Source organism: Centruroides vittatus, unplaced genomic scaffold, assembly GCF_030686945.1.
Source record: "Centruroides vittatus isolate TY-2023 unplaced genomic scaffold, ASM3068694v2 contig_425, whole genome shotgun sequence".
Classification (NCBI taxonomy): domain Eukaryota; kingdom Metazoa; phylum Arthropoda; class Arachnida; order Scorpiones; family Buthidae; genus Centruroides; species Centruroides vittatus.
In genome coordinates, this window is record NW_027122231.1 from 743008 (window position 1) to 767082 (window position 24075).

The 24075-nt window shown below is 30.4% G+C and overlaps 2 protein-coding genes across 2 annotated transcripts; both read left to right on the forward strand.

The window, feature by feature from the left end:
• Nucleotides 1–1084: 1084 nt before the first annotated feature.
• On the forward strand, nucleotides 1085–5094 carry LOC136976821 (uncharacterized). The gene is made up of 4 exons (XM_067272209.1): nucleotides 1085–1296; nucleotides 4222–4321; nucleotides 4404–4479; nucleotides 4574–5094. Exons 2-4 carry the CDS (start codon nucleotides 4280–4282, stop codon nucleotides 4789–4791), a joined length of 336 nt encoding a protein of 111 aa, XP_067128310.1. The 5' UTR covers nucleotides 1085–1296; nucleotides 4222–4279; the 3' UTR covers nucleotides 4792–5094.
• A 696-nt stretch (nucleotides 5095–5790) lies between these two features.
• On the forward strand, nucleotides 5791–7951 carry Npc2e (Niemann-Pick type C-2e). Its single transcript, XM_067272210.1, has 5 exons — nucleotides 5791–5942; nucleotides 6916–7029; nucleotides 7144–7349; nucleotides 7642–7718; nucleotides 7807–7951. The coding sequence occupies exons 1-5, from the start codon at nucleotides 5852–5854 to the stop codon at nucleotides 7817–7819; spliced, it is 501 nt and encodes a 166-aa protein (XP_067128311.1). The 5' UTR covers nucleotides 5791–5851; the 3' UTR covers nucleotides 7820–7951.
• The last annotated feature ends 16124 nt before the right edge of the window (nucleotides 7952–24075 follow it).

Genomic DNA, 24075 nt, shown 5'->3' on the forward strand with positions numbered 1-24075 from the left:
CACGAAAAACATTTTTTTTTTTATTCCAGTAACAATCGTCTGAATTGATTATGCAGATATTCAGTTCAAATGATAATTTATCTTGTAATTACATAAATTAAAACTACACCAGATATTGATGATAAAAATTTTTAAAGCAACAAAAAAATATTTTAAGTTTTAAAAACAAACAAATTTGAATGTAAAAATCAAATTTTAAGAGTTAATATTCTGGTCGCTGTTGTTACTTGTTAGTTATAAAAATAAAAAAATAATAATAAAAACCAGGTTGCTGACCTTTGTTCTAATCTACACATAATTTAAAATAATTTTATTCATGAGATAAAGCTTATCTCATGATTATATTAATTTTATTTAAAAAAAATCTTAAAAGCTAACTTAAATATTGTTAAATAAAAACTTTATCAACACGAAATCTGTCAGATATATTAAACACGTGTTATTTCCATAACGTGTTATTATAAAAACTGTACAGTGTAAATCGAAATTGAACCATAAGTTAAAACAATTTTAATAATTTTCTTGCTGCCCAATTATTAAAATGTAAAAAAAAAAAATAAGCTTTAGGTCATTTCAAAAATCTTCACAAGAGGAAAAATAATGGAACGATTAATTGGACGAAGTGATTAAAATTAATTACTGCCTTATTTGTTACGCAAAATTAACAAAACATTGCAAGCCGATAGAGATTCTTATGTTTTAAGTCGTTCTACAAAAATAATTTTTAAAAATTGTACTTTATGACATTAGTTTTCTACATCGTTTGTTTGTTTGCACTCCCTGCTTGCGGAACCCTTGTTTACAATTTAACTAAAGTAAAAATATATTTATTATATTATTTTTAATTCATGAAACAAAATTATGCTAATTGGTGATAAACACGAAATATATTTTATTTAAATAACAATTAAATTTGTTTAACATATATGATTCAGAAATTTAGAAATCATGTTATGAAGAATTAAAACTATAATTTTCTCATTATTTTCAACATTACTTCAAATTTCATTCAAAATATTCGATTTTGATAATCGAATAACACTTTCAACTTTCAATTTTTCTGACAGTTTAGTGGTTTAAAGCATTAGTAAATTCTTATCTTCCACATTTTGTTCTTTTAAATGATTTTTTAAATCGAAAATAATGTCTTCTTTTTCTCGAAGAGACAAAAATATAGGAAGTTATTATCTTCCACCATTTTGCTCAAAAATTTCTTCAACTACTTATGGTAAGAAATGGTTCCATGATGATCAAATGGATCATGTACCTAAAACTGGATGCTATAATTATACACGGGTAAGTTGTGTGTCTTAAAAATCTTAAGCGAAAGATTTAAAATAATATTAAGATTTGATCATTCCTGTTGTCGATAATATATATATTATAAAGAATTTACAACCGGTATCAAATAGAGAAAATTTATTTATATATTTCAGACGTCCCCGATTTTCGAGGACTGTCCCGGTTTTGCCGGTTTTTAATATTTGATTTTAGAATCGATTTTTAAATAGAGCAATTTTATGAACACTGATATAATAGTACCAATTTATAGGTCAATAAATAAGTAAATTTTAAAAAAATCACCAAAGTTTAATCCGTTTTAGGGTATACTATAGATTACTCCCTATGGAATTTCGTGTGTTTGGGTATATATCTGAACTCAGGGGACCGAGACGAGTTCAACGATACTCTACTTTTGGAAACATATAATATATAATCAAATATATAATCAAAGTCCTGAAATTCCATAGGGAGTAATCTATAGTACACCCCAGTTTTAGACTCCATTTTCACTCATTCTGAAATTAATGTGTCCTTAGTTGGGTTGTAAATGTTACGGTCAGTCTACCTAAGATTCTTTATTATGCAGAATTGTATAATAAAGAAATTTTGGTTATTCGAGGTTTAGTATAAATTAGTATAGCTCCTAAAAAACGTGGAGTATGTTTGACATTTTTATAACTTACAGCAATAGTAAAGATATAAAGTTTAATATAGGGTGTCCCAAAAGTTTCCATACATACTGGTACAAAGGTGAAATGTAACTTTATTCTCAAAACATTAAAATGCCACCAATAAGATTTGTGTCAGTGGATTGACGGAGTAAGGCAACAGAACACATGGGTAATCTGCCAATGGGGTAACTTCTAGCAGGACATCCTATGTAGAAACTGGATTCTGTTTGGTGTTAGCCACATGAAGAAAACCCAGTGTCAAACAATTCCATTGCTTTCCTTTAGATTAGTCTTTTATATTAATTTCTTATTGCTTTTATTATAGTATTTAACACTATATTATTATAGTATTACTAAGTAACACTATATTATTATTATAGTATTTAATTTACTATATTATTATTATAGTATTTATTTAGTTACTATTACTTAGTAACACTATATTATTATTATAGTATTTAACACTATATTAATTCTCTATAAAATGTGTTTTTGGTATGTATTTTGGAGTATCTAGAACGAATTAATTGGATTTACATTGATTCATACGGAAATAATTGCCTCGGTTTTCGTCGGTTTCGGATTTCTCCGATTGTTTTCCTCGGTTTTCGTTCGATAATCCGTACGAAAACAATTCGGCGAAATCCGAAACTGACGAAAACCGAGGGCAATTATTTCCATATGAATCAATTGTAAATCCAATTAATTTCGTTCTAGATACTCCAAAATACATACCAAAAACACATTTTATAGAGAATTAATATAGTGTTCAATACTAAAAGCAATAAGAAATTAATATAAAAGACTAATCTAAAGGAAAGCAATGGAATTGTTTGGCTAGATGCGCTCGGTAATGTCTTGTTTTGTAGAAGCTAATTGGACAATCTGAGCCTATATCGCCCGTGGTAAAGTGTGACGTAATTGTCATGGTAATAGTAGTTGTATGCGTTTATGATGGTCGTATCGTGGGGAATAATGCCTTCCGGGAGGTCCGTTTAAAGGTAACTGGCCCCTATTCAGGCGTTACAGACGTGGGGGAACCCGGAAAACTCCACGTGACCAGCCCGTCCTGGCGAATCTCGAACCCAAGACCGAACACCCAGTGTTCCGGGAACGGAAGCGTTGGCCAATGGTGGGCTGTCACGGGCTAGCACTCACGCAACGAGAAATGACGCCATATTGAGCCGGAAAATGCGTGAGTCGCCCTTTGTTTTTGCAAAATTAGCAGCGAGGTCACGGGCACGCCGACGAAATCCGAGACAAATTTTACGCGAAAAAAATCGACGATAACCGAAACCCACGATAACCGAGGTATTACTGCATCTATTAGTACAATTCATATACATGTGTCTATATGTACAGTACTGTACATATATGCATATGTATACGTATACATGTATATGTCATACAGTTCATGTGTCTGTACGTATGTACAATTCGTATACATTGTTTTTGACTAATGTTTTGAATAAGAAATTCGTAATTATAAATATGTATTGCAATACATAAATGCATTATTAATTAATAATCAAAGAAATTAACTGAAAACATAAAATATTAAAGTAAAAGTTTATTCGGTTGGCTGCCAGATGTTAAATTTCGGTTACTTTTAGATATATTTATTAGTAACTATTAAGCACATTCACTATGAAACATGACTTTTTTGATTCAAAATGGCGGATTATTTATGCTCTATTATATAAAATTTTCCTTGTTTATTATACTATATTCATCTCTGGTAGGATTTATTTTTAAAAACATCTTACCTTATATTAAAACAATCAGTTTGTTTAATTATCTTGAGTTTCTCTTCCTTAAAAAGAGGAAGCCTTTTGAATAAACCGTTTTTTAAAAATAAGGAAAATAGGAAGCAGACGATCTGAATTAATCTTTCCATATTTGCCAGATTCCTCTGTTTTGTGTCTTGCTATTTTTGGCTAATTGCTCCATAAGTATTTTACTTTTACCATTTTAAATTGATTTTATTACATTAAAATTACTTTAAAATATTTTTATAAATTTTAAAAAATAATTCAGCTTTAATTTTTTATAACGACATACAACTTTGCTAATCAAACAAACAGCCGGATTCTTATTGGGCTACATTATGGCGAATTAATTTGTTAGAAGTATTTAATTTTTTAATCTAATATTTAAAAAAATATTCCGACGATTGCTCTGTAAACAATACGTATTTTATAAAAAAAATTAGAACATATAAATTTATTTTACTTTAAATTATAATAACTTATTATTTATCACGTAGGAAACTCCATACAGTAACAAAAGGATATTTGTTGATAACTGGGAAGAAGAATTGAGCGATGTCAGAAACCGCGAATATTGGAAAAAAAAGAATAAGTAATGTATGCTATTGAACGTTTTTATAAAATATCTATAATATTACGGTTTATATTTTATTTAATTTATTTTTTATAATTGATACAGAACGAATATTGTTACTTAACTACTTACGGTTGTAGTTATAACCGGTATGGAGTTATTATCCCTCCTAAATTTAATGGTAAATTCTATCAAAAACTTAATAGATTAGTTTAATAAATTAGGATAATTTTGCTATTTTTATATAATAAAATTATTATTATTTTAATTTTTAGATAAAGAACCCCGCTGCTTACCGTGTCATCAACCTGAGCTGGATCCTTATTACATGAAATCCCCCAAATTTTATCAAAGTATAACTCAAACATCGTATAGCAATCCTCATCCGAAAAAAATACAAAAGTATCTTATTCCAGAAATCCAAAAAACTAAAGAAGCAGCAACTCAGACTTATTCTCAAGAAGAAAGTATTCAAGAATTTCATAATTTTTAATTATTATTTTAATATTAAAAGATCGCGCAACCATTTTGTTACGTTATTAAATAATGCCAGATGTTTTGAGTTACCATAAAAACCATTATTTAAAATTTACATTTTGCCTAAGGGAAAATCATATCCATGTCTAGACTTTTTAATTCTGAGTCCTACTTTTACAGATTTGTTGATAACTAGATTGTTATATTAATTTTTAAATGAAAAAATTAATTTTTTTTTTTGCTCTGTTTAACTTGTTTTTAATTAATATATTTCACAGAAAAAAAACACTTAAACGTTTAAATAAAGTGATGTATCAATTAAACGATACTTCCTGATTAATTATTTAAATTATTTATTTAAAATTCTAAAACTTATATATATATATATAATATATATATCAACTAAAAAATTTAGATTTCAATATATATTAAGTAATAATTATTTTAAAATGTAAGTTTTTCTGAGAATATGATTATGTAAGTTTTAAATATTTCTTCCTGGATTTTATATATATATAATATATATAATATATATATATATAATATTTATTATTTTTTGTTTTATTAAATTTAACACAACATGAACGTTGAACGCTACTTAAAGTCTATTTTTAATCACATGTTTAAAAATAATAATCAAGTTATTCATTTTAATAACAACGTAGATTCATTTTTAAATAAATAATTTATTTAAAAATTATGTATATTCACTATATTATTTTAATAATTTAATGCTTTAAATCTAAATTACCTCATTTAAGTTCACTTAACTTGAAGGTTAAGGATCTTAATATAAGATGAAATAAAAATTTTAAGTAATATTTGTTGTGTTTTTTACAAATATTTAATGTAAATAATTTTGAAATTTCTTTAAAAATTTCATAAAAGTATATGAAATTGTGACAAATTTCTGAAGTGTTCACATGACATGAAGATATCAACCAATCAATGAGCGTTTTTCAAAACCAACAACCTGTTATTGGGTTCTTATAGTGACAGGTAGAAGCAGGTCGCAAATAAATAGATTGTACAATAATCTGACATCCTTAAGATTTCTTTAGAATTTTCGGTACAAGATGGGAAAGCATATAAACTATCTGCTTGGTTTCTTTACTTTTATCTTCATCTTTACATGGATTAATGCCGAATCGCCCACTGCTATACCATGTAAGTTTAATTTTCTGTGTAAGATATAAGAAATTGTAATTAAGAAAAACATTTTCTATTATATATTCTAATAGTATAATGTAATTTTCGTTGTAAATTATACGGAGAAATCAGTTTTATTTCTAAATTTAACCGACCCAAAAACCTAGAAACACATCGGTCATTTCCCTCGGGGATTGTCAAGTACACTTAGTAAAGGAAAAGTTTTAGTGATGTTTTTAATTTATAAATAAGTTTATATCCTAATATAGATTGCAAAATCCGGACTTTTTACATAATTTTGAAGCTCTTCAATTATAATATTAGAGTATATAGGCTATATTACCTTGCGTAATCGTTTAGCATAAGTCACAATACAGGAATTTTTTATTATTATTATTATTCTATATTATGTTTAAACTAGATTTATAATTTTTCGACAATGATTATAGACTATATTTTTAAGGAAAATCACGTAATCATCAACGTGTTTTGCAATCAAATGCAGCCTACAAACTCTGGGTGAAATGCCTTTAAAAAGTGTCACTGTGGCAAAGTAACTAAAAGTAGGTCTTTGACACGTTATTAGATAAAAAGATGTATCATGCTGAGAATTTTTGAATTGTTAATTGAAAGTACTTCAAAAAATGATCTACTTTGTAATTTAATTGCAATTAACGAGGAAATCTTTTATTCTCACTGTCATTTTCCTTTAAGGATTATTAACCTCACTGAAAAGTGAAAGAACAATATAATATAATATCAATTTTTCCTTTTTATTTTTTAAATAAATCAAATAAATCTAAGGAAACTTTTTCTTAAGAAAGGAAACATTGTTAGGAGAAATTATTTGAAAAATCAGATACCTTATAACCCAATTTTCCTTAAGAGAAACTGTTTTTTCATATTTTCTTTTTTTCTAAAAAAAATCTGATTTTTGAGGTTAATGACAAAATTTCTTATTGATGGTATCTAATGTATTTTATTATTATAGGTCGTGGTTCGTCACAAAGTGCACGGAATGTCACAATTGATGTTTCTGGATGTACAAATACAACTAGATGCCCTTTGATCAGAGGATCTTCTCATATAGTGACTGTTAGCTTCAGTAAGTTAAAAATAACAATGTAAATAAGTTTATTAGTCTTGCTTATTTATGTAACTATATCTTTAATTAAAATTAAAACTTATTTATTTATATTTACACATTTCGTTTTCTCAGTTCCTACGAAGAATTCTTCATCGAATGTTAACAGGAGGATTTATGGCGTTTTTCATGGTTTACCAATTCCTTATGGAAGAAGTGAAAAAATATGTGAGAATGCTAGAGACGAATTTAACTCAACGTGTAAAGAAACCAAAGGATTAATTGCAGATCGAAAATATACTTACAATTCAGTCTTTCCAGTCCAGCCGTTTTTTCCTTCGGTATGTTTTATGTAACTTCAAATGCTTTTGTCTATTTAAAAAAATGAACAATTAAACAATTCAGGCGATAAAATAACCAGTTTATAATAAAATTTTTCTAGTTAAATGATCGAAATAGGTGTAAACTTACCTTATTTTTAGCTGTTTAGTAGTTTATAACAAGCTTTAAATTAAGATATATCAGTAATGTTGAATAATGTTGACGCTGTAATTTAAACACAAATAATTACATTTAATTTATATTTAAGTACAGTAAACATTTTAATTTATTTGATTTTGTTTTAAAATATAGTTAGCGCTTAACGTCAGATATCAATTTACCGATGGAAAAAACCCAATAGTGTGTGTGGAGTTACCAGTGCAGATAGTGTAAGTATTATTTATTATTATAATTATTTTATTCTTGCAATAAATTTTCTCAGAAATAATTTTTTTAAAAATTCATTTTTATTTATAGATCTCGTCATTGATACTGTAATATATCATTTTTATGAATGGTTTCTCTTTTTTTTTTTTGATGGAGTTCCTTTCAGAAACAGCTAGTCTTTACTTTAACATCAACCAAATAATTCGTCCATAAAAAAAAATTGTAAACCATCATTTATTTTTCTTTCCTGTTTTTTCATTTGTACGAAAGTATTTCATTAATTACAAAACTAATTTTTTAACTTTTGTAATAAAAAAAATCATGTAATATTCACTTTTTAGCTAGAATTTTATATACGATTTGTAATTTTTATGTTTTAATAAATGTCAGTTTATCAATTTTTCTGAATAGTAAATTCTTTGTCTATTTAAATTATATGCTTTTTTTATTATTAAATCGAATAAAATCTCTTAATTTTTGATTATTTCTTGCATATTTAAGGATATAAAAACATATGTAAATAAGAAAATAGAAGAGAGCTAAAACAAAATTCATTCCTTCATAAATGTCAAGATTATAGTTTCAAATAACAGAACAGAAGTGTATTTTTTTACTTTTATTTTTTAATTTTGAATCGTCTGATCCCGAGCAAGACATCATTTGAGAGGCCTGAAGAAAGGGACTTCAAAATTATGACCTAAGATTTATCAAAGTATGCCTGAGGAATATCGCATACTTGTTAAATTTATATAGTTAAAATCTGGACTAAAGTCTTAGATTACATCCTTAAAAATTGCATGTGAATTATTGATTATATTAAATTATTAAATAACATAAATAGATACATCTAAACATATATATTATAATAAATATCTGGGTTAATGTTACTCTAATTTTCTATTAATGATCTATTATATTATCATTAGAATTTCAAAACAAAAGTAACAAGCCATTAAGTATCTTCTAACTTATTTTCCTATAATCGTTCTAGTAGTATCTGATATATCATTAATTTAGTAAATAAAAATCATCATTTTAAAGATATTTTTAAAATAGAAACCTAACTGTCTTGATTTTTTTCTGTCTCAATTTATTTATTTCTACATTTATTAATATAACTTAGTACTTCCGCTTGAGCTAAATATTATAAATTTTGCAAAGAAATAACTCTTAATACCAAATTAACAGGATAAACCTAAAAGTTCAATATGATATACATTATATTTTTAAAATATTATTTATTTTTTCAGTTGATACATTAAGAACTAGAAAATTAATAAAATCGAACGATAAATATATTTGATACTGTGCCCAATTTATATGGGCTTATGCCATTCTTTCTGATTATTTAAATTTTTAATGTAAAATGTTAATTAAATATTAAAAAATAATATCAGCAGATATGGTAACCAGACCCAGAGCCGTACATACAATTCTCGGTTTCAAAGCGCTAATCTCTTGAGGACACTCTTTAAAAATAGTCAGAAAAAATATTAATAATTAAATTAAAGGAAAAAAAACAGTTTTTTACTGTTGTGTTGTAATAATACGAAATATGAGGAATAATACTAAACTAAACTATGACTTCTGTGTGGCAGTAACCCATGATTCACCAGCCATAAGTCTTTGGCCCTTAATCTGGGGATCTAATCGGTAAAGCACAAAACATTTAATATTTTTCATTAGAAATAATAATATAATTTTCTTATTTGTCGTCACAGAAATATAGAAACTTGCATAGAATAGGATAAAAGAAAATATTAGGCCTGGCCCTGTCTTCCGATTTTGCCGCAGTTTAATATTTTCTTGCTTCAAATAAGTAAGGAGACTATTATTATTATTTTCTTCCTTGCACTGGAATCCCAACTCTCTGCATAATTCTGAAATTTATTATTGTAATTTTTATTTAATTTTTATGTAAAAATTATGTAAAAATTAACTTTACTGGAGGTTCTTATATGTGCGAATTCCCAGAACTGCACCTCATGTGCTTGTGCTAACTAGCTTCTGCCCAGACTCAGTAAGAGGAACCATTTGATTAAGCTCAAAAAACAAACCGGCTCTAAAATCTAGTCTTTTAAGTACAAAAAATAAAAAAATAATAATAGTCTGAAAATAATATAAATTAAAATTTATTGTGATAAATGAAGAATTTTTATTTTTATTGGTATTTTTCAAATTTTATTCATATATTTTTGGTCACGTAATAAAGTGGATCGCATATATGTGATTAGCCTAGGCTACATCTCACATTTCTTAGCTCCCGATGAGAGCTATTTACTTCTTAATATTTTAATTGTCAAATTTTGTACGAAATGCTTGAAGTCTGCAGATAAATTTCAATGCCAGTCGATAATTTAATTTTTGACATAGACTAATAGATACATAACCAAAATGCATTCTCGCATTAAAAGATAATTTAATTACAACGTAATTATTCCTAATTATTATTCAAATATAAAAGAATTAATTTAATTAATTAAAAAATTGTAGGCCTATATATTAGAAAATAAATTTAAGGGTTTAATTCTTTTTCTAATGAATCATAATTATAAATATTATTTTTTTAATTAAAGAAATCGGTTATTTCCTTTAAAAATTTAAATAAACTCTGCATATTAAGTTTAATTGACTTGTTTCAAAACTTCATTTTTAATTAAGTAGTCAAGTGCCGTAACTAGCCATTCCTGTGCCCTGTGCAAGAATTTGCATTTAGGCCCCTTAACTAATTAGGTTTGGAAAATTAATAAAACAAATAGATGCATTTTGGGCCCCCCTTCCAAGTGGGCCCTGTGCGGGTGCACCTGTTGCACCTGCCTAGTTACGTCACTGAAGTAGTCTAATTTTTTATTGGGTTGAAATAATTTCAGATTTTGATTATGCATATATTTTTACCAACATTATCTTAAGAGTCCTTTCCGTCGTTATTTTCATTGTTCATACGTTGATTATAGCCTTATAGGACTATTATCAAATAAGAATAGTCTTATTCTCTGTAAAAGTCCTACAACTAAAGCTAAAGGTCTTCAGTTCTTCAGTTTCAAAAATGTTAAGAATGTTATGCTCAACATTCTTAACATCTTCGAAAACATCCGAAAAACGAACGAAGATCTCAGAGTTGTCATGCACATTAAGAGTAAACAGGAACTTAATAAAATGAATAAAGTTAAGAAGCATAGAGATATTTTATCCCAGGTCTAAATTCCTTCATGCCTGCATGAAGGGATCTTTACGCTTGGGTTTCTTTACAATAAAACACTATAACGATACATTTTTAAACTAATTAGTTTCGGCTATTGCCTTATGTGTTGCAAATTTATTTTTAAGCGGAGTAGTGATTAGCTGAACTGCTGTAGTAGCGAAAACTGAACTGAGACTGAATCATATAGTTTATTAATTTCCGTATCAATTTCTGTTGTTAAGCCTAGACTTCAGGACTACACCATAAAAGTCGCCATCAACCGCTCGCAACTATCGATTCTATAATAACTGATTTATATAAACAGATCGAATTAAAAATAAAATGTTATTTGTACACAAATCAATCAGTCCCTAAACCAGGAAAAAAATCGTTCTTGACAATAAATTATATTATCTGAAAGTTCGAATCAACTTTTTGCACATTTTTATATTGATAATTTCTGAAATAGATTTGCAATTAATATATATACTGTATATACTATATATTAATTAATTAAGAACCTTCTGAACTAAATCAAATTGTATAAAATTCGTTGAAAAATTAAAACTGTCGTATAGTTAAAAGAAACCATTGTGCTTCTCAAATCTGAAGATGATTTTCCTGATATTTTCGTAATCTTTCTAGATAACGCCGAAATAACTAGATTTATGATTTAAGAAGATATCTCCTTATTTAAAAATATTCATTGCCTATGAAAAATTCCATAGATTTTAGTTCATTAAAAAATGTTTAAATCCATAGAAAACTTTTTCAATTCTCGAATGCAATCCTCCAAGTAGAAGTTGCCACAAAGACGAAGAAAAATGTTTTAATTTTACAAATCAGTCGAACTCGTGGCAACAAATTGGAAAAGCATTTTTAATATTTTAACAAAATGAGAACATTGTCGTAAATAGCGCTTATTTTTATACTGTAAATAGCCTTATACAGTGATTTTTGTTGTATAGAAAATCGAAACACACAAAGAAATAAAAGTTGAAAAATAATTCAATAAAAAAAAAATAATTATCTATGAATTCTGTTAAAAAAAATATATGCTACATTTTAAATTATTTCATTCTGAACGAAAATTTTCTCCATTATAAAATATGGTACTATTAATATTTTATATCAAACAACTAGATATTAAAATAATTAATTGTCATATATAAATTGAATTTCATTCATTTTTACTAAGATATAATTTATATAAAATTTAAGTTTGTTTAGAAATGTCATGATCATTGTACAAATTATAGGCTACCTATTATGACGACGTGCATATTTCCCATTCAAGGCCAATTTAAGCAAGTTTAATATAAATTGAATGAAATATTCTAACAAATTTACAAATTTGTTTTTCCTTTTCATATTATTTTTATCTTTCCAAATAATTTATAATTTCCTTATGAGAAATGTATCAGTTTTTCCAAGTTATTGAACTTATAGACAGCAGTGTCTTAGTAGTAGTGGGAGTTGATAAATTCTAAATATAACTGTTTGTATAATGAATCTTAAATACCATTGAACCAACTGTACAGGAACTGTCCATGTGCAGTTAGTTCAGTTAGTTCAGTTAGATATTATATCAAACAGAAATCTAAAAGCAATTGGCTAAAATTACATTATTTATTACTATTTTTTTTTTATAATTCTAATTTCGAAGTTAATAATATAAAACAATTATTTAAAAATTGTACTGTTTATATACCAATTTCAGTTCATTTTAAACAAAAATTCAACACGATAAGAGTTTTCCTGCTTAAAATTAACTGAAGAAAGAGAATTTTTAAGAAATAATTTGAGAATAGAATAAAAAATTTAATTTTAGAATAAATATTCTTTTTTAACGCTATTTGATATATTTTTTAAATAATAAATCAGATTTATATCACAGAAAAGTTTTTCATTCAAGTTTCCTAGAAATTATATATTAAATTATGCATTCACTTATGATGTTAAATTGCAGAAATTTACTTTTTACATTTAAATTGAATTAATAATTTCTCATTAAATTTAACAAAATATTAAATAATAAAATATTTTTTAAACCGTTGAATTTTATTTTATATTTTATATAATATATAAAATATATTTATAAATATTAATTTAATGGGAATAAATTACTATACTGATATTCAAAAGTATCATTAGTAAATTATATATCTGTCAATAAAGGAATGTAAATAATAGCCATCAGTTCCAGATTAAATTAAATCATTTGAAATTGTTCCACTTTTAAACCTCATAGTCATTGTTTTAAATCATTTAAAATTATTTTAAACTGTTTAAAATCAACTATCTATTCTTATAATTAATTTAAAAAATTTTATACATTATTATTTATATACTGAATTATATACAGAGAACAATTATGTATCTAGAAAAATAGAAATTTGTGCGTACTATTAATACAAAATGAATTGCAAATAATCCAACAAGGTGATGCATCGACAAATTCTCATGCAAATAATCCGAAAAAAATGGACAATAAGTCAGATTTTTTTTTGTTTCTACACTATTAATAAGTACAAACAATGAATATTCTATACTATTATAAATATGTCCTAATTTTGACAGGACAATCTCGATTTTTTGAGTCCATATCCTGCTTTTTCAAGTATTGTAATTGACTAAGTGGCTAAACGTCCTGATTTTATAAATGCGAATTATGTAATTAAAGATTAAAAAACGTATTAAGAAAGAAGGATTATCAAGTTCTTAAATTCTAAAATTGCTTGATAATATCTGTCATTTCTCTTATGATTCATTGATGTTTAATTCGATGAATAATATAGTACTTATGCGTTTGATTTCAGGAAAACACAGCATCAAATTAGTTGAAAGCGGAATAAACTGAGGAAAAATTGACAGGGAACTTCCAAATAGGAAAATGTTATCTAATTTAATAATAGAATCATAATTCATATACGTGCACTTATGAATCTGTTTGAAAGAAATCCCATTACGATGACTTATAACACCGGAACACACGTCTTGCCATATAGTGCCTTAGATTGTACGACATATCGTATAAATATATGCCGATCTATTTAATAGATAATTCGTTTGTAAAATTTAATTGTTAGATGAAATCCACATAACGATATCACTATTTCCGTAAAGTCTAATTAAAGAAATTGCTGTATAGACCTATACCAAATTCTTCAAATTTATTGACATAATAATTACTCCATATGATGTGATCTTAGACCGCTAAGTGAAATTTGAAGTACAGATTAACATATTGTGTTACATTAAAATTTTTTAATATGATTCTTCGTTAAATGAAGCTGAATTTATTATCGTACGTGCAACGTATACATATACTGTATACGTAGTAAGCGAGTAAAGATGCCACGTTAGGCCTTAGTTTTGAAAAGACCTCATTTTTTCAATGACTACTGTTTATCGATTTGAATGGATATAGATATTTATTTATATTAATGTGAGTATGTATTTATTAATTTGTTTACGAATATTATTTCAATTTCAATGTAATTATTAAATAAAAACATATTTAAGAAAAATTAGCAATTTATTACGCATAATAAATACCGGTATGTTTGTACTAATTGTAATCCTATATTAATAAATATAATAAATTAAATAACGTATTTTTATCGTCAAAATTCTCATGGAAAGAAGGATTCATTTTCATTTTTCCACTTTACGCCCGAAAATAGATAAGGCGCTGATCACGTGTTTTCAATTTTTCGCGACACAGCCTAATTTCGATATATTGGATGTTGTGAGAGAGGAATCACCCAGCACCGAGGCCTGAAAAGCTCGTTGTATCGAATCTTTGATAAAATATATCATCGAATCTTTTTGATGAAATATGCCATATTTCATCAAAAAGATTCTATGGCATATTTCTCTGCAAGTTCATGAAGCTATTGAAATCTCAAAGTTATTTCTTGGATCATCTGTCTAGCGAATAAAACATTTATCTTCTCAAATCATTTTTGTTTTGCAGTTTAGTTTATTATTATCTAGTGATCCTTCACAAACCATTTATTTATTTTTTTTCTGTTTTGATACTGGCGCTCCGTGACTATTCATAGATCCATAAATTCCTTTGCATAGATTACTACTTTTTTCACTAGCTTGTTCTTGTTTTCATCTAGAAATACATGCTTTAAAGCACTGGGTTTTATAACATGTTGCATGTTCAATCTTTTGGTTTAGTGGTAAACATGTGCCTCCTTAATTTCAAGAAGAACGAATCTCACAGGATAAGAAAACACAGATGGAAAACAATTGCGACGCATCAAGCAGCACGCCAGATATCTGATCTAATATCTGTATTTTCTTCTTCGCCAACTAATTGCTCTAAAACAAGAATTTTGAGAATTGTCTTTTACTTCATCACATCTTTTTCTCTCTTTACATTCTACCGAGTTTCTTACAATGAGCTTGACATTTCGACCAGTCATCAGATCGTCAGAAAGTCTCAACGACGGATTGATGAAGAAAACCACGTGGCAATCATTCCAGTTTCAAAAAGGTAACAAAATTCACAGCAACAGAAGTTGCATGTACACCTATCAAATTCAGCATGTGATTTGTAAAAGCGATAAATTCTGATTTTCGGTTAATTTCCTTGATACTGTACATCTCTAAACGTTATTACAGCACTATATGCTGTCTTTGTAAAGGACAAGCATATAGTGTTGTAATAACGTTGTAAAGTTGTAAATTGTAAAAGACAAGCATATAGTCCTTTACAAGGACTATATGCTTGTCTTTTACAAGGACTATATGCTTGTCCTTTACAATTTATAAACTATATTTAACTATTTATTTGTAAAAGACTATATTTAAAATTAAATTTAAACTATTTATTTGTAAAGGACTATATTTAAAATTGTAAAGGACAAGCATATAGTCCTTGTAAAAGACTATATGCTTGTCCTTTACAATTTTAAATATCAGTTCTGTCATTTTCTATTTTTATAAATATACTTAGGCCTATCTACATATTATTTAATGTGGGATACAGTGGCGTAGCGTGGGTGTCAGCCGCCCGGGGCGGAGGAAAATTTCGCCGCTCCCTTATTTAGGTATCTCAATTCAAAAGACTAAAATATACAGTAATTCTAAAGAACTTTTCGGCAAAGAACAATCATCATTATTGTGTATTGTATAGGTGTATTGTGTATTGTGTATTTATTGTGAAATTCTGCCGCCCCCTAAAAGTGCCGCCCGGGGCGGGCCACCCCTGCCGCCCCACTACGCTACACCACTGGTGGGATATTCTCAGGAAGAAAGGAGTTGATGGGAATTATATAAATTTAGACAAATTCAGCAATATTAGTCGGCTTAATCGGTTATTTATTTAACCACCAAGAAACAGGAAGAATGTTAGAAAAGAAGGATAAAAGAACACGATGAGTCAATCAGACTAAAAAATGTGTTTACTGCAACTACAATAACTGTAAAATTAATAAAAACGACATCAAAATCCTATTTAGGGAAAACGATATATACACTGGACGACAAAAAAAAAAAAAAATAACGCACCATGAAGGACTTGTTGGATTTGAATAAAAATTGGTATGTTGCATCATCATAGCTATATATGTAAATGATTAGCTTTTGGGATCAGGTTCTTGTGTTGTATCGCCACCAGAAGGTAGAAAAGTGCTTCCTCTGTCTGGTATAAAGGTGTACGCTGTGACGACTTGTGCATATGTCCTGCGCTTGTGTTGATGGTTGTGACTTCGTTGAGTGACAGACATGCCTCTATGACACATTCGACGGCCTTACACTCAGTTAAGTGAGTTTGAGAGAGGTCGCATCATTGGATTGAGAGAAGGAGAATGGTCATATCGCCGGATTGGCTGCCATCTGAACCGTTCTGATGGAATTGTTAGGATGTGTTATGAGCAGTGGGTATGTAGGGGAACGCATGAACGGCAAACAGGCTCCGGACGCTATCGACAGACCACCAGGCGGGAAGATCATCTCATTGTACGTCAAGCACGGATAGCGCCTACAGCTTCGTCGTCTACCATTCATGCAGCAGTGGCACCTGCGTTACGAAACCGTGTATCCAGCCGCACCATTTCCAGGCGCTTAGTAGAAGGCGGATTGGTCTCCCGACGCCCGGTATGTGTTCTACCATTCACAGCCACTCACCAACGCCTCCGTCTGCAGTGGTGTCTTGCACGACAATCATGAACAGCTACTGACTGGCAGCGTATTGTCTTCAGCGACGAATCCCACTTTTGTTTGGGGGCTCACGATGGCTGTGTGAGGGTATGGTGGCCCGCTGGTCAAGGCTTCAATCCAGCCTATACTGTGGAGCGGCACACGGGCCAAACCCCTGGTGTTATGGTGTGGGGAGCCGTAACATATGACAGTAGGACACCTCTAGTTGTCATGCGTACTACCCTCACAGCCCAACGATATGTGCAATACATCCTCCGGCCACATGTGTTGCCCCTCATGGCAGGGCTTCCGACAGGCATATTCCAGCAGAATAATGCCCAGCCACACACTGCAGCGGTCTCCCAAGCATGCCTACATAACATTACCACACTTCCTTGGCCTGCATGGTCTCCAGATTTATCGTTAATTGAACATGTGTGGGACTACCTGAGACGCCAGCTGCGACAGCCGCGGGATCTGACCAGTGGCGTAGCGTGAATGTCAGCCGCCCGGGGCGGAAGAAAATTTCGCCGCCCCTTATTTAGGTACAGTAGAGCATCGATTATCCGACTCAATTGGGGACTGGGGTTGGTCGGATAACAAAAAACGGATAACCGAAAAGTATGAAAAAATACATTATTAGTATATCCCATATAATTAGTATATTAGTACAAATATAATTAAATATAATTTAACTCTTTCCGCCCTGTGGGCACTAAGAGGGCCTCTTTTAGTAAGCCCATTATGGGTTCGGCCAGGCCCACAATGGGGCGACCGGGTGGTGAGGGACGGGGGCCGACATATCCGAACGGACCACCCCCGAAAAATTCCTGGGGATTATTCGCCCCGTTCGGATTAGATCCCGGGTCCCCCAGAGCGGTAGGCTGCCACCTTGACCGCTCGGCCATCCGGCCGTCCGTATATTAGTACAGTGATGCCTCATATAACGTACTTAATCCGTTCCAGGTGCACGTCCGTTAAGTGAAACGTCCGTTTACGAAACGCATTTTCCCGTAGAAATACATGTTAAAACATCTAACTCGTTCCACAGCATAAAAAAATGAACATGGGGTGCGTTCTTTTATTCCTCCGCGTAACTCTGCGCGAGCGACATCCGTTTAAAAATTCCTGCGGAACGCGTTCCTAAATTCCGATGGGAGTGCGCGCCGTCGAATGGCAAAAACGGCCGCTTGTAGCAGTAGTTTACGGTGGAAAGCAATATGGCGTCCTCCATGGCTAAGATAGTTTCGTTTCCGGGTCCATTATGTGATTTTATAAATGAGAATTTAGAAATTGTGAAAGCGCGAGTTAGCGCACGCGGTGATGTAAGCGTCTTTACGAATTTTTTTTCGAGGCTATTTTGAATGCTTTTTCAACAAATAATTCATTTTATGGTTACATTTTACAATTGGGACCCTTCTTTTGCCTTTTAAAGCTCATATTTTAGAATTATAGATTCCTCCATAACAATACTATCGATAGCGCGGACGCCGCCATCTTTCTTTCACCGTCGTTCCTAAATGCCTACAAACAGCAGCGCACTCCCGTAGTAGCGGAGACGCAGAGCGACCGGTATTAAAGAACGCACCCATGGAGCAGTCACCAATTTGCCGGAAAGTCCGTTGTTCGCAGCCAGTCCGTTGCTCGAGTCACGTAACGGCCAAACAGAAAGTCCGTTGTTCGCAGCGTCCGTTATTCGAGGCGTACGTTATACGAGGCACCACTGTATATCGCTGTTAACCTACTTCGCGTTGAATTTTCATCGATGTTAAGCCCAACAATTTTTTTTTTAAATACTGTACTAATCGTCGCTATTGTGTCGTTAAAAATTATTTCTTTATTTTGCACAAAATAAATACTGTACTGTACTGTATATTGAAAAATATACAGTAAAACAAAAAATATATATTCGGGTTACATATTTTACATAAAGTAGACCTATACATTAGAAAAAGAAGTCCAAAATTTTCTTTTGCTTCACAGCTGACACTCCCTTTCATGGTTCAGTCAATGTTGCCAACTAAAACACGCAAAAATTTAACAAAAATAATATTATTGTAGCCAAGACATAGTCAAATATTGTAGCGCCACATCACTAGCGGACATTTGAATTTGCCGACTAGAACGCGGTCGGTTAACCGATGTGACGGTTGATCGGGTGTCGGATAATCGATGCTCTACTGTATTTCAATTTAAAACACTAAAATATACAGTAATTCTAAAGAATTTTTCAACAAGAACAATCATCATTATTGTGTATTGTACAGGTTCAAATTTTTACAAGATATTATTATTTACCGTGAAATTTTGCCGCCCCTTAAAAGTGCCGCCCGGAGCGGGCCGCCCCTGCCGCCCCCACTACGCTACCCACTGGATCTGACGCATCTTGAGTCTCAGTTGCATCATGCGTGGACAGATATGTCACAGAACATTATATGGAACCTTTATGCCTCCATGCCGAGGCGTATCACAGCTTATATCCGCACTAGAGCGGCCCAATGGGATATTAGTGCCTGCACTGTATTGAACATTATTGCACAATAAAGTATGATTTTGTTTTATGGTTGCAATCATATACCTGTCTAGCTATGACAATGTCACATACCAATTTATATTCAAATCCAACAAGTCCTTCCTGGTGCGTTATTTTTTTTTGTCGTCCAGTGTATTTAAGAAGATTTAAAGAACACATAGCAATTAAAAATGATAACAACTTAATTAATTTAAATAGCGGGATGAATGTTGATGATGTGTGGAATGACGTCATACAAAAAGATAAAAAGATGTTACGCGATGCGGGATGATTGTTTCGCGTAGAATTTTAGAGTGGTTTTTAGATGGTTGTGAATACTTGGCGTGGTCTTTGTTGTAGACAGTGCCTATTATAAAATATTTGTGTAAACATTGTAAGTCTTTTATTTATATTTAATTTTTTTTTAATTTTTAATTGCAAATTTACAATAAAATTTATACTCTGTAGACTGAGGAGGGATCGACGAAAAAGTATGAAAATTCCGAAAAAGCCGAAATGCATTTAAATAAAACATATGGAAATTAAAATTGCTTCTGGGTAATTCTTGAACTCTTGTGAACAGTTGTTTAGAATAACAATTGTTATTTATTATTCCACAAACCCCTTTTAGATGGCTAGATAAATAACATATAAATTTAATTATAGAAATGTTTAGAAATGCCAAAATAAGTGTTAGGACGGGACAGTGTTACAAATTTATAGATATATAATTTACTGTATTTGCAAAACTTTATGGGTTTTAAAAAAATAAAGGCATTTGTAGCATGTTATTAAATAAGCGCTTAAATGGGTATGATAGTCAATAAGGGGGACACGACCTTATCATTGTCGGAAATTTCCAACAATAAGCAGTGTTTTCGTGGAAAAATAAAATTGTATCTTACATCTTGTAACCGTCTAACTTACTATTCTGACCGAAAAACAAAAAAAAAAAAAACTTGTTGCAGTATGCCAAAAGTGCCGTTTCAGACGAACCGTCCTCTCCATCCCTCTAACTTCGTTATTTCATGAATAGTTATGTCTGAAGAATATGAACAGTTACCAATAGATCCACTAATGGAAATACAGAAAAATCTTACAAAATTAATGAAGAAATATAAACAGGAAATTTCAAGTCACCGGGTAAAAAATATACTAGACTTTAATAATATACGATACCCAAAGTTAGGGGAACTTGCTTAATTCGTATTTGCGCCTAATTCGTACTTCGCTTATATCTCGACTCCGGTAATAGCTATTAGTGCCTTTAGTGACAAAAAAAGTAAATAACAGTCAGCCATATTACCATCTGACAGACAACACGCTGTTACGCTGCTTCCGACAAAAATATTGAAAAGGTAAGTTTTTTCAACTTTTTCTGTAATATTTTTGCACATTTCGTAAGAACGTTCTTCAAATTGGATCGTGTATAAGTTTTTTAACTATCTGTGACATATTAATGCGTATTTTTGTGATTTCACCTGATGTGATGATATATGAGTATTTGTTGTCAAATTTCTTGGAGGCAAATGTAAAACTTGTTCGACTCTTGCGCCTATTTCGTACTCCAGGCAAGTTCTTAAAACGTACTGGTTCGATTTAGGAAAACCATTTTAGATGGAATGTCACAATAAGCTATTATCGATTCGTAAACTGTTATTTTTTTACTAAGTTACTGATTTCAAAAATAACCGCAAAAGTATGATCAAATGCACACGATGTGAGATATGGGTATATGAACTTTGCGCAGGAACCAATAAAAAGCAACGGATTACAACTGCGATGACTGCCAAGAATTGGCGAAGACCATCAGCCGAATCTACACACGTATTAATACATTATTGATTAAGATTTTGATTCTTAAGATGCAAACCAATGATAGAATCTCAAAGTACGATTTAAGATGAATGGTTCTAAATCGTACTTTTTTAGTGTTTTTTTAAATTGTTTATTTCTCAGAAGTTTATAAGATTTATGCTAAATTTGATTATGGTAGTAATAAAATATTTCTCAAATAAAAGTTACTTAAAATGAAAAATAATTTTTGTTTATTAATTTCGATAATATGATGGTTTTTCCTTAAGGGGTACGAATTAGGCAAGTTTACCCTAAATTTAAGAATTAAGAGCCATAAACCAGGTAATATATGTCGACCATTGGTGGATTTTAGAAAAACAGTTTTATATAATCTTGAATGTTATTTGAATACTTATTTGCAGAAAATTGATAAATCACCCTACAGTATAAAAAATACAGACGAATTAATTAATGGATTACTAAAAGGTAAAATTAAAGTCATTGCCTCATGAGTCTTGATGTTAAATCCATGTATCCGTCTATAACATTAGAAATGATAAAAGAAACTATAAATAAATGTAATATACCTGAGTATATATTAAGTTTTATTGAATTTATATTTAAAAATAATTATTTTAAAATTCACACAGATTTTTATCGTCAAAAAAATGGAATTTCTAAGGGATCGGTCGTTGGACCAAAACTGGCTGATATCTGCATGAGACCAATTGATGAAAACATATCACAAGCTCCAGGTAAAGAGTATTACGCACGTTATGTAGATGACATATTAATTATATATAACTCACGAATAACTACATCCCAAGATATTGAAGGTTATGCAAACAGCTTGAATAATAATTTAAAGTTCACCAGTGAAGAACAACAAAATCGACGGCCGGATGGCCGAGCGGTAAAGGTGGCAGCCTACCGCTCTGGGAGACCCGGGATCGAATCCGAACGGGTCGAATAATCCCCAGGAATTTTTCGGGGATGGTCCGTTCGGATATGTCGGGCCCCGTCCCTCACCACCCGGTCGCCCCATTGTGGGCCTGGCCGAACCCATAATGGGCCTACTAAAAAGAGGCCCTCTTAGTGCCCACAGGGCGGAAAGAATAAAAAAAAAAAAAAAAAGAACAACAAAATCAGGAACTAAATTACTTGGATGTTACCAGGGCCGGATTTACCAATCCAGGGGCCCTGGGCACAAATTCGGTGGGGTCCCCCCTTTAAGAGTAGGCAAATTTGATGATTTAGAAAATTTACACAAAATACTGTACTTTCAATTAGATTTGAACTAGGAAGTTGTAAATTTCATTTAAAAATAAGGTTATTGTAAACATACATATATTTTATTGTGTAAAACTAATTATTTTAATTCAACTGAAAAATACCTATGTGAAATTTTTTCCCGAAATTTTCCGATGTTTCATAGGTTTTTTCCCGGGTTTGGTTTTCTCTGCCTGTTGCCCTCATGATTAGGCCACACTAGGCTGTCGCGGTAATAGAAAAAAATTATGTTTAAACATAATTTTTTTTAGTTTTGTGGGCCCCTATTTTGTGGGGGCCCTGGGCACAGGCCCCAAATGCCCTTATGTAAATCCGGCCCTGGATGTTACCATAAAAAGAAAGGAAACTCGATTGCTGTTTCGTAAGTATGAAAAATTGTGTAATACGAAAAAGACAGTTAACTATAAATCATATTGTCCCGCAGAAACAAAGAAAAATGTCTTTATTATGGATCTTAGAAAAATAGTGAACAGAACATCTTTACAAGAAGACATAGACAAAGAAACAAAACAGCTTTTTAAAAAATATTTATTGAATGATTATCCAAAGAATTTATTATGTAAGTGGTATAATTGTTTTATAAATTACAGATATAATGTTAAAAATCATATAGGTAGTACTCTATATGTTGAATTTCCGTATGTAAATAAACTTTATGAAAGATATAAATCGATTTTTAAACAGTACTCTATATGTATCGTGGCAAAACAAAAGAACAAATTGTTAAATGTGGTTAATGTTATAAACAAAGATGATACAAATATGTTAAACAAACTTGATGTTGCAGGTGTAATTTATAAATTGTCTTGTACTTGTCCACAAACAGAGTCTTACGTTGGAGAAACCGGAAGGAAGCTGGAGAAACGCTTGAAAGAGCACGAGGCTGCAATACGATTAAAAAGAGAAGAGTCACCGTGGTATCTACATTGTAAAAATAATCACTGTAAAATAGACAAGAATAATGTAAAAATACTTTATAAAGAAGAAAATTGTTTAAAAAGAAGAATAATAGAACATTTCTGTATAATAGAATATGTAAATCTGATAAATCAAAATGACGGTATGCAAATAGATGCATGCTGGGAAAAAGTTACCCGGTATAAAAGGAACGGGAGTTGCCGAGGTTCAATTACCACTGATGAGGCTTTTGCGAAATGCATTTGGGATGTTAATAAATAAGAAGTTTCTTGAAGTATAGCACCTTTCGTTGTTTATTTGTTTGCACGCTAGTTAATTCACTCTAAATCGGATATAAGAGAGTAGTTTTTTACTTGAATTTTAACCTAAAGGTTTTTTGAAAATTCGTTAGAGTTTTAGAGAGATTTTTAGAGTTTTAAATTAAAAAGAATTCGTTACTTCAGTCTACGCTGTAGTAATTTATCGCGATTTTAAAAAACTAATTTATATTTAATTTCGTTACAAA